This window comes from Emydura macquarii, unplaced genomic scaffold (assembly GCF_026122565.2).
Source record: "Emydura macquarii macquarii isolate MOO-44397 ecotype Brisbane River unplaced genomic scaffold, CSIRO-AGI_Emac_v2 contig_968, whole genome shotgun sequence".
Lineage (NCBI taxonomy): Eukaryota > Metazoa > Chordata > Testudines > Chelidae > Emydura > Emydura macquarii.
The window spans coordinates 6,115,522-6,128,455 of NW_027131105.1; the positions used below are offsets into that span (position 1 = coordinate 6,115,522).

The 12,934-nt window shown below is 41.3% G+C and overlaps 1 protein-coding gene across 2 annotated transcripts; it reads left to right on the plus strand.

Annotated features, from left to right (window-relative positions):
* The first annotated feature begins 777 nt into the window (after positions 1-777).
* Positions 778-11,622, plus strand: SPDYC (speedy/RINGO cell cycle regulator family member C). Of its 2 annotated transcripts, XM_067544441.1 has the most exons (8): positions 828-845; positions 2,949-3,044; positions 5,255-5,506; positions 6,254-6,312; positions 7,176-7,261; positions 8,508-8,679; positions 9,281-9,587; positions 10,297-11,622. In XM_067544441.1, exons 3-8 carry the CDS (start codon positions 5,287-5,289, stop codon positions 10,362-10,364), a joined length of 912 nt encoding a protein of 303 aa, XP_067400542.1. In that variant the 5' UTR covers positions 828-845; positions 2,949-3,044; positions 5,255-5,286; the 3' UTR covers positions 10,365-11,622. The 2 variants fall into 2 exon arrangements, with proteins under 2 accessions (XP_067400541.1, XP_067400542.1); XM_067544440.1 differs by lacking the exon at positions 2,949-3,044 and having other exon boundaries at positions 778-845.
* The last annotated feature ends 1,312 nt before the right edge of the window (positions 11,623-12,934 follow it).

Sequence of the window (12,934 nt, forward strand, 5' to 3'; positions counted from 1 at the left end):
GGGCTAAGTATAGTAAAATTGAATAGCAGGTATGTGTGTAAAACTGGGCATCAGGTGTCTTTGTGTATGTGCTAAGCTGGACGGTGTGTGTGTTAATCTGAAAGTGTGTGTGGGGGGGTATTTAAAACTATCTGGAAGGCAGGTGTATGTGCTTTAAAATGGATGATAGGTGAGTATGTGTGTGTATTAAAGCAGATGGCACGTTTTTCTGTTAAACTGTATGGCAGGCTTTGACCAGCTGGAAGTTGTATGTGTATGAGAGGTAGCTGTGCATGCCTGCAGGGAGCTTGAAGCTTTGTAGCACACACAGCACTGTTCTTGGTGTGTTGTGCTTCCTGATCCCAGATGAAACTTTGTCTTAGCTGTCACCTCTCACCACTGCAAAATAACAAGATATCTTTGCGCAAAGGATGGAAGGTCCAGGTTAGTAAGTGACTTGCCACAATCAAGGGTCACGTGGTGAGTTGGGAATGTAACCTAGGAGTCCTGACTCCCAGTTGTGCTAAGTGTGGGACAGTGGCTTCATCTGATATACATGCTCCTATAGGAGATTATGTTTGCAGACGACCCTAAAATAAATCCATCACGACAGTTATTGGGCGGGCCTCAAATAAACTCCTAGCAGCCCACAGTTATGTGACAGTAGCAGCCTACTCAGCAAACCTCCCACTCTGCTCTTTGATTGACAAGTGTTTGCGAGCGGCCGGTCTGCCCATCGCCGATTGGCTAGGCGCAGGCAGGGTTGAGCGTATAGAAGCCGACAGTGGAGGAGGGGGCGGGCTAAGCTCGGTACCACCCTTTCGTGATTGCCGCGCGCGCGCGCGCTGCTTGGTTTCTCTGCTCAGGTGAGGGTGGGGGACGGGTGGCGGGAAAAGCTGTTGGTAGGGAGGGGCCAGAAGAACGGGAGGAGCAGTCTCTTCCTCCCTTAGTCCCTTCTCCTCACACTCACTCTGTGGCCCCCTATGGGTAATGAGGGAGGGGGAGAAATAGGTATTAACCACCCCCATTGAAACGGCAGGGAAGGGGTTAAAATGGAGGCTATCTGACTGGAAAAGGGGGGCTCTGGTCTTCCTCCAGAGAAGTGATGAGTGAGGCAGTGTGGGTCATGTCCCCCGCCCCCAAATCACTTCATGTACTGAGGGGGCAGTAATGGCCCCATGCACTGATATGGCATAATGCACTGGATGTGGAGGGTGTTAATGGTGATCCTAGAAATGCCCCTTCTACCACCCTCATGCCTCTGCCTAAGAGGTAATAGTGCTGTAATGGGAAGGAGGTTGTAAAACAAATGCCCTTCGTTATTCCACTACACACTCTAAGTGGGTAATGATGTGCCTGAGTGTGTGTGTTGGGAGGTCAGAAGATTCCCCACTCATTCCTCTACTGTGAGAGGGTAATAGTACACCAAGGTTCTTATGAACCCCACAAAACTTGCCTGAAATGTCTTTTTGGGGAGTTTGGTCTGCCCCATTTCATGTGGTGGCTTATGCTCTCCCCAAAGGTCCATGAGCCTAAACCTTTGTTTGAAGTTTGTAAGCTCTCCCTGACCCCCAGATGGTTGGGTTTCATCTGACTTTGGTCTAGCTCTTCAAAAGAAACACAAAACAACCCCAGATGTGGTCTCTGAGGTGAAAATCTTTCTTGTCCTAACTCTGCCAACTGGGCTGAGTTATGTGGCCAAAGTCTGGTGATTTAGGTCTATGCAAAGCCTAAAACTTGCTTTCATCCCAAGAAGTCCAGATGTTGGGTCAAAACTGCCAAGCATCATGTGGTTTTGGCTCAGGGTCACTCCAACCTGGATACCATGCTTGCTGAAATTGGCAATTGTGACTCTAGAGTCTACAATTCATAACAAAAATCTGAAAATGGATCACTTTCACTTCATTTGAGGTGTTTGAAAAATTAAATTTGGGGGGGGGGGGGTTATGTCTAAGTAGGTACTTAAAATGGCTAGCTGGGCTGTGGATAGATGGCCATTAGTTAAAGCAGAGGACTTGGATTTTTATTCCTAGCTCTGGAATGGAGTGTTGACTAGGGGCTAGAGCACTGAATGAGGATTTGGAATACCAGGATTCAATCCCTTACTCTGAGACCTGGAGCAAAGTTGCTTCACCATCATCTCTGTGCCTGTTTTTCCTCATTTGTAAAGTGGGAATAATAGTGCATGTACTTGCAAAGGGTTACAATATATAATGGTGACATGTACTAGGTGATTGTTTCAAAGTTGCAGGATCTGACTTCATAATAGTAGAACTACCAAGTGATCTTGTGCATGGAGGCATTTTGGTCACTTAGAAATGATTTGGTATTCCAACTATCTTCAGAGACTTATATAATGAAGACTAAAAAAGGATGTGAGAATTAGGCTATCAAACTGTTTATAATAGTGTGTGCCCTGTAAATTATGAAAGTTATTCTGGGAACCTTAAGGTTAATTACTGGTGATATTGGCATTATTCTTACACTAAACTATTGTGTTGGATTTGACACCCACTTTTGGAAAGAAACTTTTTTTTTAAATGGGCAATTCAATTTCCATTTATGAGATAAAATGCCTGTCTTCTACCCCATGCCCCCAAAGAGAGAGAGAAATGATCCCTCTTATCCAATGCTGTATTACTGAATTACTACCAGTCTAGATAATTAAAGGTCATTCTTAAAGAATATTACTAGGGATCCTAGAAATCCGTTTGCTATGAAAAAATGCAGAATTTGCATTTTTACAGAGAATCTTTAGTTTTGTGAAAAAATAAAAACACATACAGTAGAATCCTGTTTATCGACTGAGCCTCCATTATCTGGTTTCCCTATTAACCGAACTGGTTGGCGGAGCTTACGCTGTGAACCCTGCCATCTGGGGCTGACGGCTAAAGTTCACTGTTTCGTTTTAATCACTGAAAAACATGGATTTTGGGAATTTTTTTATTGGAGTATTTTTGGTTTTTTAGCACGGAAAACTAGGATCCCTGAATATCACATACAATATGTGATCAGAAGCCATGGAAGGTCTGTCCTGTAGAGAGCTGACATAGTCTTGCTTTTGAGTAAGTATTTTCTCTCTATGAATGTTCTTCTTTCCCATTGCCCCCTATGAGGAATGGACTTCAAGAGGTGATAGAATACCTACATATTAATTTTTGATGTGATTCTGTTAATGTTCTCTGAATGGTCAAATGGAGGCAACAAAATCCCTCAGGTTTGTGTACATGCAAGAACAAACTGTTTAGACAGTAGAACAAATTTTGAATCCTGTTATCAGTTTTAATTTTATTTACCACTTGCTGGGAAGAGACCGCTAAACTTAAACTTCGCTTTTCTTGATAAAAGGCTCTTTGGCGAAGGATGGGGGTTGAAGTGAGGAAACAATTGGTTAACTTTAGAGGGGGGGGGTAAAACTTTGTAAAAACAAGCTGAACGAAGATGTGGGCCTTGACAAGGTTATAGAGAAGGGAAGCAAGTGGAAATTAAACATGAGGTGATTTGAGGTTCTGTTTCCTCATAGTAAGTCTGGCCTAGTAATATTCCTCTCCCAAAATGTAGTCTTGTATTACCCACATTTAAGTACTTTAGAAAGTATTGTGTCCCACAGTGTAGGACAAGGTTAAGCACCTTAAAAGGAAACTGGAGAACTCTCCTTTGTGAAAGTGTATTATATAGTATTTTTCTCTCACTGTCTACAGTAATCCTGACACCTGTATCCTAGCTGTTTTTCTCTCTGTTCAGTGTGTAAATTAGTTATTGGGTTAGAAAAGGATATTGGAAATATTTTTTAATTAGTGGATCATAGTTCTGCAAATGGATAAAAAGGAGGGGAGCAGTTCAGATCCTAGTCTACAATTAACAGATTTGACCCTGTCTTAACACCTATTCTTCTCCCTAAAACAAGTAACTGTCTGAAAGCAGAATGTGTTCTGCAGGAATTTTAAATAGGGATTCAGAGGTCTAACTAGTATATTGGAAGGCTTTAAGACAACAATGATTGATGTCCCTCTAGCATGATTAGTTACCCAGCTTCCATTTTAACCTGGCTCTGCTGACTTGACCCTTTTAACTTTAGCAGATAGTGTTGTATGCTCCCTCCTTCCCATCCCACATGCACATTTGAATGGTCAAAGCTCTTATTTTAAAAAATAGTTACATGTTTAGGTTGCCAAAACTTGAGCACAGATTTACCAAAGTCCAAAAGGCTCTTGGCAAGTCCCAAAGTATTGTAGGAGCAATTTTAAAAAGATAAAACACAGTAATGGGAGCTAAAAAATATAAGCTTTTTTTCTTTAGATTGATAGGAGTCAGCACCATATATCTCATGGATCAGGGAGTTCTACACTGGTGTAGTATGGCCCAAAGCAGGATATTCTGAATTAACAAACAATAAAGAAAATGCAAATTGATACAGTCTTGTGCTGCAGCATTGGATGTGTAATGAGCAGTAATTTTGAAAGGCTAGCAGAGAGTCCATTTTCTTGGTTTGTCTGTATATATTCAACTACTGACTTATTTTCATCATGGAGGGATTTTTCACCCCATTTCTCATACAACTTTATCAAGATAAAGGAATTTAAAAGCTAGGATCTCAATTTTACAAGAGCCTAGTCTAATGATTGCAGGTGCTGAGCTTGAGATGCTTTAAAGGAACCTGATTTTCAGAGGATAGGTGTTCTGTGATTTCTGAAAATCAGGCCTCTTTAAGGTGTCTTGAATAACCACAGTCATTAGTTTTTTGTGGAAAACGGACCTTACTACTTTTAAACGTAATTTGTTTCCTTTTTCAAAATGTTTACTCAGCTTGGACAGAGAAACTGGATTGGTCAGTTAATTTTTTTTCGAGTGCTGGTGGGCGTAATAGCTTGACAGTTATGGAAACCCTATTGCTGTATTTCTAGAACAGGTGGCACATGGGCAGCAGCAGTGTGAGCTGTCTCTCAATGCTTTAACTGGGTGTCTTAAACCTACCCCTAGAGAATAGGCATGTTCCATCTGGCTCAGTCAGCCTTTGACCTTTTAAGTTATAATGAAGGTGGCTGTCCAGTTTCAGTTGTGGTAATCGGTTTTAGTCTGCTTCCCGCGGGTTAGGTATCTGTTTTGCAAAACCGATAACTAATTTCTCACAGGCCATCAAACAGCCATCATATGGTAACCGCTCTTGATTGCTACTGCTCCAGGATTGACTTGGAACTGATAACCCATACTGAAAGAGCTTCCTATCGCATTACCAATTCTGTTAATTCTACTTCCTAATTCCTTTCCACTGCAGAAAAGCCCCTGAGCCTCCACTAACTTACAAAAATGAGGCATACTCAGAGTATTTCCCATGTCCCTCCTGTGGTCACCACTGGGGTGAAGCCAGGGAACATGAGACCGCATCACAACAGCACAAAGGGCATTGGAGCGCGTAGCAGGATGCGAATCCCTGAGAGAGAGCATTCCATAGCAGTGCTGAAAAGCGTGCAGCGACCTCCATTCCATCTACATCGTGAAGAACAAGAGGCCTTCTTCAACCTTCTGGGTATGAGGCTAGAGCAGTCATTCCAACTATCCAGCATTTTGGGATACAGTTTGGACAAAAGACGGTATACAGAACTGTACTTTGTCTTGGGAATGGGCTTTCAAGGCTGGATAAGACTGCAGTGACCAACTGACGGTAAACCCAAGTGGGGAATTGCAGGGAAGGGGTTATTTTAAACTGTTTGTAGCAAGGTAGGCTTTGTATCCAAGATTAATTTTAAATGATCTGGAAGATTCAGGTTAACTGCTTCAAAAGGGGAATGTTGTCTGTGTTTAGCGCACAGGATAGGGACTAAGGAAATGTGGGTTTCTTAAGGAAAAAAATTAATTTGACTTAATTCCCTTTTCTCCATCTGTAAAAGTACAATCAAAGTTCTCAAAGCACTTTACAATAAAGTGTCAAGTGTAAAGTATTTAAAATTCCATTTTAAAAATGGAATAGTTTGACGAAAGTTTAGACTGTGTCCACTCTGGGAGTATGGCACTGCTAGCTACAGCTATGTTGAAGCTGCTATATTTAATAGGGTTCCAGCACATTTCCTTGATCACAGTGGAAGTCTCTTGTCTGAGAACAATGTTGGAACCATGTTCTAAATTCATGTTATAAAATACCTAGGCAGGTTACTCTAGAAAGATTCTTGTAAAGATTTCACCATCACTACAGTAAGAAATAGTATTGGCAGTCTGAAAGCAACAATCACTGAACAATATGAAACTAAATATAATGCCTTTTTCTTCCCTTTACCAGAGGATGACTTGGTACAAGAGTTCTTGTCCATGGACATATGCTACAAGATTTCAGATAAGGTATGTTCCTCATGTTTCAACTTACCTTCAACTTCCCTATAGCAATCTTTCTATAAATAGCAGTACCTAGTAATTTAATGACTAACTTTTTGAACCTCTTATGCAGTAACTCTCATTTATAAACCAAACTTCAACTCAAGAGCTACAGTCCTCTCCCCATTGAAGACTGATATTTTTGCACTCATAATTCAAATGACTTCACTTTGGTTCAATCTTGCTACAAATCCCTTTCTAGGTTGAGACAAAGCATGAGGCTTTAGCCCTTGATAAAACTGCAGGGGGTGGTAGTGAGCTTAGAATAGACAGTCTAATTTATGTCAGTCACTCTGGTAAAGGACCTAGGGATTCTACAGAATGTTACATTAAAATGAACTATAGCACTAAGCTGTCATACTGTTTCTTATGCTGCCCATCGTGCATAGGAGACGCTCGTTATAAACATCTGCAGAACTAACAATGTCCACCTTCAGATCTCTTCTTAAAACTCTGACATGAAGTTTACAAAAAAAATAAATAAATAAAATTGCCAACAGTTAGGTCATTGGTGTGCACAGACCACTACTTATCATGCTGACCAACACTGTCTCATTGTTTCCTTGTAGGCTCCTGTCAGTCTGTAACCATCTGTTGTCTCTTGTCTTTGTTCAGTTTGCACAGGGTCTAGTATAATGGGGTCTAGGTCCATGACTGGGGCTCCTAGTGGCTATGATAATACAAATAATACTTAGCAAGCCTCCACAAAAGTACTTCCCCTCTTCTCCCTCCCCTTATAGCTTAACTTCTTTTTTTAAAACTTAAATACTAGATATATCTTTTTTTCTTCAGATCCAGAACTGTGTCTATTAAAGTTAACTCTTGTTTAGTATCTTTTAGCCATGACTCTGACTTACTTCAAACGTGCTGGCCTGCATGCTAGTGAATATACACGGATGAACCTTTTCACAGCTCTGTAAGTACCTTGTGGCCCTTAACCTTTTCACCCCAGCCTATTGAGATCCCACCATATAAATAATTTTCCATACTGTGGAATGGAGAAGACCAACTGGGACACTGAGTCCTACCACCAAATGGTTTGGCAGGAGGAATGGCTATTAAGAGGATAATTGAATAGCATCTGGGCCCACAGTACATATGTAGATATCTGAAGAAGTTACATTCAGCTTAAACCTCCCACGCTACCCCAAAAATATTCCCCATGCCATGCTGATCAGCCCCAATTGTCCTGCAGCTGGGAAAAGCACAGTTTAATTGCAGTGTTTTCAGTTAGCCTCATTAGATGGTTTCAAAGGGTTTTCATCTAACATTAGTCTGACTTTACTAATGGATAAAGGCTAGTAGATATTTTTTAAACCTTATGTTTCAAGAGGCTAATGATGGTAAAACACAAATCAGTGGCATCCTGATGAATTGTAATTACTTGGGCTGGATGCAGGGATCTATGGGTGGGCTCCTATGCACTAGCACAATTACCATTTGAGAAGTCAGGAGTTGCAGAAATCTCCAACAAATGCTTGCAGATTATCTCCATTGCCACCGTTCTGTAGTAGCAAGAGAGGCCTCTATGCATTGCTCTTCAATCCCTTCTTTGAGTACCTAAGGTTTTAGGTCTGACACCTGCAGCTGAATGTACTGCATGGACACTTGAGGCCTGACTTTTTTTTTATTTTTATTCTTTTCTCTAAAGCTGTTCTGGCAATGGACCCACTTCTAAGGATACTTTACTACCAGAGCAGTGTAGAGCTATCTTTTTATGCATGAAAATTATGCCTGTAAGTGCAAACACAGCATCAGTCCAATGCCAATATAATCACATCATCATGCAAACTATACTTAGCGAACACAATATTGTTATAGAATCACTATTTACTGTCATGTTGTATGAGAATTTGTTTACAACATAATCCACTTGTATTCTGTGGACCTCTAGGAAAAACCCACAAGCTATTATATGCACCTAAACACAATTGGCCTTACTTGCAAATGAGTGATTTGCAAAAGCCTCTTACGTTATAGTTCTGTGGGATTAGAACTCTCCCTCTCTTTATACAGTGTAATGCTGAAGTGTTAAGGTTTAACACTTGCTACTCTGAAAGCTACTATAACAATTCCGGGCTGTATCATACAACTTCCTAGGCTAAATGTTTCTGAGCATTAACTGTGCTTTCAGTCTGTTTTGTGCAATTCTCCTGAAACAGGTACCTGGCTAATGACATGGAGGAAGATGAAGAGGATTACAAGTATGAGATCTTTCCCTGGGCCCTTGGTGACAACTGGAGGCAGTTGTTCCCACAGTTCTTGAAACTGAGGGATAGCTTTTGGGCTAAAATGAACTACCGAGCGGTGGTCAGCCGGCGCTGTTGTGATGAGGTTAGCCATGGCTGACTTATTTTTGCATGCTTCTAATATTGGGACTATGGATAACATGTTAATAGTCACTAGAATCAATAGTCTATGCAAATCCAGTTCCTATAAAGAGTTAAGGCCCGAACTGACCATGGAAGGGCAAGTGTCCCTGCTAGCACACTGGGAAGGTCAGGAATATTGTAGAGGGTGCATCTGTCTGGCTATTCCTCCAAAAATAAAACTTCAGTCTCTAGGATTTTCAAGCCATCACCACTTTTAGTACGAAATCCATACCTAAAGTTTAAAGGTTCTTGGCTCACCTTTGGTTAGGATTCTGCTGGACAGTCACAGCCTTTACACTCTGCAAATGTCTTCCCCATCAACATTAATTACCAGCTGCTAGTCTAGCTTTAATTATGATCAGAGCATTCTTATCTCAGTGCTGTGGGAGAATGTGCAGATGCTACATGGTAGTTCTTACTATCTTTGAAGCCTTATATGTTAAGGACTAGATATGACAAGATCACGCTTAGTTTTAAATCTTACAGATGCAATTTTAAGTAAATCCAGAAAGGTTCAGTGTCAGGGAAAAATTGGTTGGTTTGTTCATACTCTTCTGATCTAGATCATGTCAAGGGAACCATCCCATTGGGCTTGGTCACGTGAGCGACCCCTTCATCACAGTGGAGCACTGAGAAGTTACCTGAAGAATGAAAAGGACTCACTTCCCCGAGGACCTGGTGTTACACCCCCAAGCTGCCCCCTCTGCACTTGTGAGCTGACTGAAGATGAAAGCAGCCCAGAAGGAGCTCCAACTGCCAGTATTACTTCAGATGGTGACCTATTACAGTTCACTAACAAATGGTCCCAGGACTTAATTATCCTCCCTCAGAAAGTAATGCTGGATCCAGTAGCAACATATAGCCTGCAGAGTAAGTACGGACCAGTCCCTCTCTCCAGGGTGGAGCTCTTTTATCTGATTTGGAAAGAATGCAAACTGCTTTTTTACAGGAATAGGGTTCGTGATTGCTCGGTTTCCATATTTATACGGGTGGTGAGAAGAATAGATGGGAATCACTTTCTGTTCTAGAGTTAAGTGGGTTAAACTTGTTGACACAATTCCAAGTACATGAGTTTATTTAAACCTCATGTGAAGAGCTAGCCTTCTAGGCTCTGTGTAATCATCTTTCCGGAAACTGAAATCCCTCTCTCATGACAAAGAAAAGTCAGTCTTACTCCTCAGACTTACCTGCTGTTGGGAGCACTTTAGATCCTAGCCTTTTCAAGGCCACCCATATACAGCTGATAAAACAAAAATGGACAATTAAGCATGGATTGTGCTGCCTCCAGAGTCCATGCTGAATTCTGCCCAAAGAAATGCAGCAAAGAGGTGGGTTGTGGCTTTTGGGTGGCACTTCAGAAGCTTGGACTCTGGGTATTCCTCTAGTAGTCCTGCTTCTGGGAATATGTTCTTGGTACCAAAGTGCTGTCTGCTGCTTTATTGGAATCCAAGAGCCAATATGCTCTACAACCAATGACAATGTTTAGTGGCTATAATCGTGTATTTCCCAGTAAGGTGTATAGGTACTTGACTTGCCAGTGTGGTTACATGTTAAGCTTCTTGGATTTCTTGGTCTGCAGTCCTGCAGGAGCCAGGAGTCACTATGGAGCATGATGGAAATGTCATGGACTGGCGATCTGTGGGTTGACTGTCTCTTCCAGGACCAAGACCTCTCCTCCCAAGAAACTGCAAGTGGACTTGTTTTCATTCTGTTCACAGAACTATATTTCCCCCCCCCCAAGCACTTTATGGATATCTTCTGGTTGTGAACAGGAAGACCGGGCAGTACTTATGTATTTAAAAAAATTACTTACTGATGTAGATATTCAAATGTGCATTATGTAATGTGCAAATGTCAATGTAATAGCTGGACAGGCTCTTAATAAAAATGTCCAGGAAAAAAGTTTAGCTTCGGTTCATAGAGAATCCTGGTGAAATGTAACGATTATCAGGGCAACAAAACTTGATACTGAGTGAACATAGCAGTGACCTATGGTGTCATGGTTGTACTTGTTCATGCCAAGCCTTAAACACAGGTGTGGAAGAGGGATTCCTGGCGGGTAAAATAAGAGTTTTACACATTGCTGATAGATTTGTTTGAGTAGACCATCTGAATCTTTCAGGCCTCAAAGGAAACTCACAATGGCAGTAATATCAGCAGGCACCAAGAAAGCTTTATTGGGGGAATGGAAGAATGTAATCAACACTGGGGCTTCTGTTTTAAGAGAAACTAGTATTAGCTGATAACACATGACTGCACACTTTTCTAGTCTAGAATAATTGCACAATGTTGAGTTACTCACATTATCTTGATCTATTGAGGATGAGCACAAGGGCTAGCAAGTACAACAGATGTCACCTCTGTTGGTGCCATGGTGACTTTACTGACCAAGCTGAATGCTCTCTGCCACTGTTCATTTGGATCAGTATCTAATGCAAGTAAATAATTCATGTGGAATCAAAGCTTGATAGTCTCTTTAATTGGGCATGCCTCCCCCCAGCTGTTCACATAGGATGTTCAAAGGCAATGAGATTCTATCTAGCACAGCATCCTTGCCTGGGTTACAGGGCATAGCACTTTGTCAGGCTATGGTGCTTGGTATCACTTATGGAGTTTCACGCTCCACCTAGACACTGTCCCTACCTCATCTTATATACAATCAATAGGCAAATGCAAATCTTAACCACTAAACAGGAGTCTTGCCACTGTATTTCCAGGGCTGCCTTTGACTTGCTATGTGGGAGGGACATGTAGAGTAGTTTACAAATAGTTGTTCTTAATAGCACTACATGTGGATACTCCTATTCTGGAACAAGAGTGTGTATACAGGGAGACATGCCTGAATTGTGATGTGTAGAAAAAACCTACTAAAATAGTTGGTGCCTTGCACAGGTCTTGAGGCTTTTGACACAGTCCCACATGACCTTCTCTTAAGCAAATAATTAAATTACTATAAGCTAGGTGCACAACTGGTGAAAAGACCATACACAGAGGGCATATCTAGTAGGCTTCTGCAGGGCTCACTCCTGATACAGCATTCAATATTTTCATTAATGACTTGGATAATGGAGGAGAAGTGTGCTTATAAAATCTGCAGATGACACCAGGCTGGGCAGGATTGCAAGCATTTTGGAGGACAGGATTAGAATGCCAAGACTTTTGATAAATAAGAGAATTGCCTCTGAAGACAAGATTGAAGTCAATAAAGACAAGTGCAAAGTACTACACTTAACAAGGAAAAAAATTAAATACACAAATACAAAATGGGGAAGTAGTGGCTAGGTGCCAGTACTGATGAAAAAGAGTTGCAGGTCTTAGTGGATCACAAAGTGAGTCAATAACGTGATGCAGTTGTGAAAAAAACTATTCTTATTCAGGGGTGTATTAACAGGGAGTATCTGTTTTAAGACAGGAGGAACTGTCCCTTTGGGCTCCGTACTCCTCTGAAGAACGGTGCCCAGTTCTGTCTGCCACACTGCAGGAAAGATGGGGACAAATGAGAGTCCAGAGGGGAGCAACAAAAATGACAAAAGATTTAGAAAACTTGAACTATGAGGAAAAGTTAAACTTGGCTATGTTTCTTCTTGAGAAAAGAAGACTGAGCCGTAGAGGTGGGGGAAAGGTTCTGAAATCTTCAGAGACATTAAAGGCTGTTATAAAAAAGACTGATCAATTGTTCTTCCATATTCAGTGAAGGTAGGACAAGAAGTTAGTGGACTTAATCTCCAGTAACAGACAATAGGAAAACTTTCTAACTACAAGGGTAGTTCATTTCTGGAAGAGACTTCCAAGCATGATTGGGGAATCCCCATCATTGGAGAGTTTTAAGAACAGGTTCAACAAACACTGGTCAGGGATGGCCTGGGTTTACTTGGTTCTGCCTCAGGACAGGAGGCTGGACTTGATGGCCTCTCAAAGTCTCTTTTTCCAGTCCTAGGGTTCTATGATATTCAAAATGCTCAAATCCCTGCATAAAAAACAAAAACATTTGCTTGCTTTCAGTCACACTGCAGCAGTCTGAGGTGGAAAAATACCCCATCTCTTCTTAATATGCTGCATGATGTTTTATGATTCACTAGCAACAAGCTGAGTTATACCACTTTCTTCCTTGACTGGAACATGCCCCACTTACACTGTACCAGGAAGATGGAACAAATGTTTAGTAGTAATTAATGGCTTGATCATTTTGTGTTTTCTCTATAATACTATTCTGTAGC

Excerpts from the sequence above, each read along its gene's own strand:
- SPDYC (XM_067544440.1), top strand. The coding sequence starts at position 5,287 with ATGAGGCATACTCAGAGTATTTCCCATGTCCCTCCTGTGGTCACCACT. Across the intron at positions 5,507-6,253 it reads GGCCTTCTTCAACCTTCTGG|AGGATGACTTGGTACAAGAG; the intron begins GTATGAGGCTAG and ends TCCCTTTACCAG. Across the intron at positions 8,680-9,280 it reads GCCGGCGCTGTTGTGATGAG|ATCATGTCAAGGGAACCATC; the intron begins GTTAGCCATGGC and ends CTTCTGATCTAG.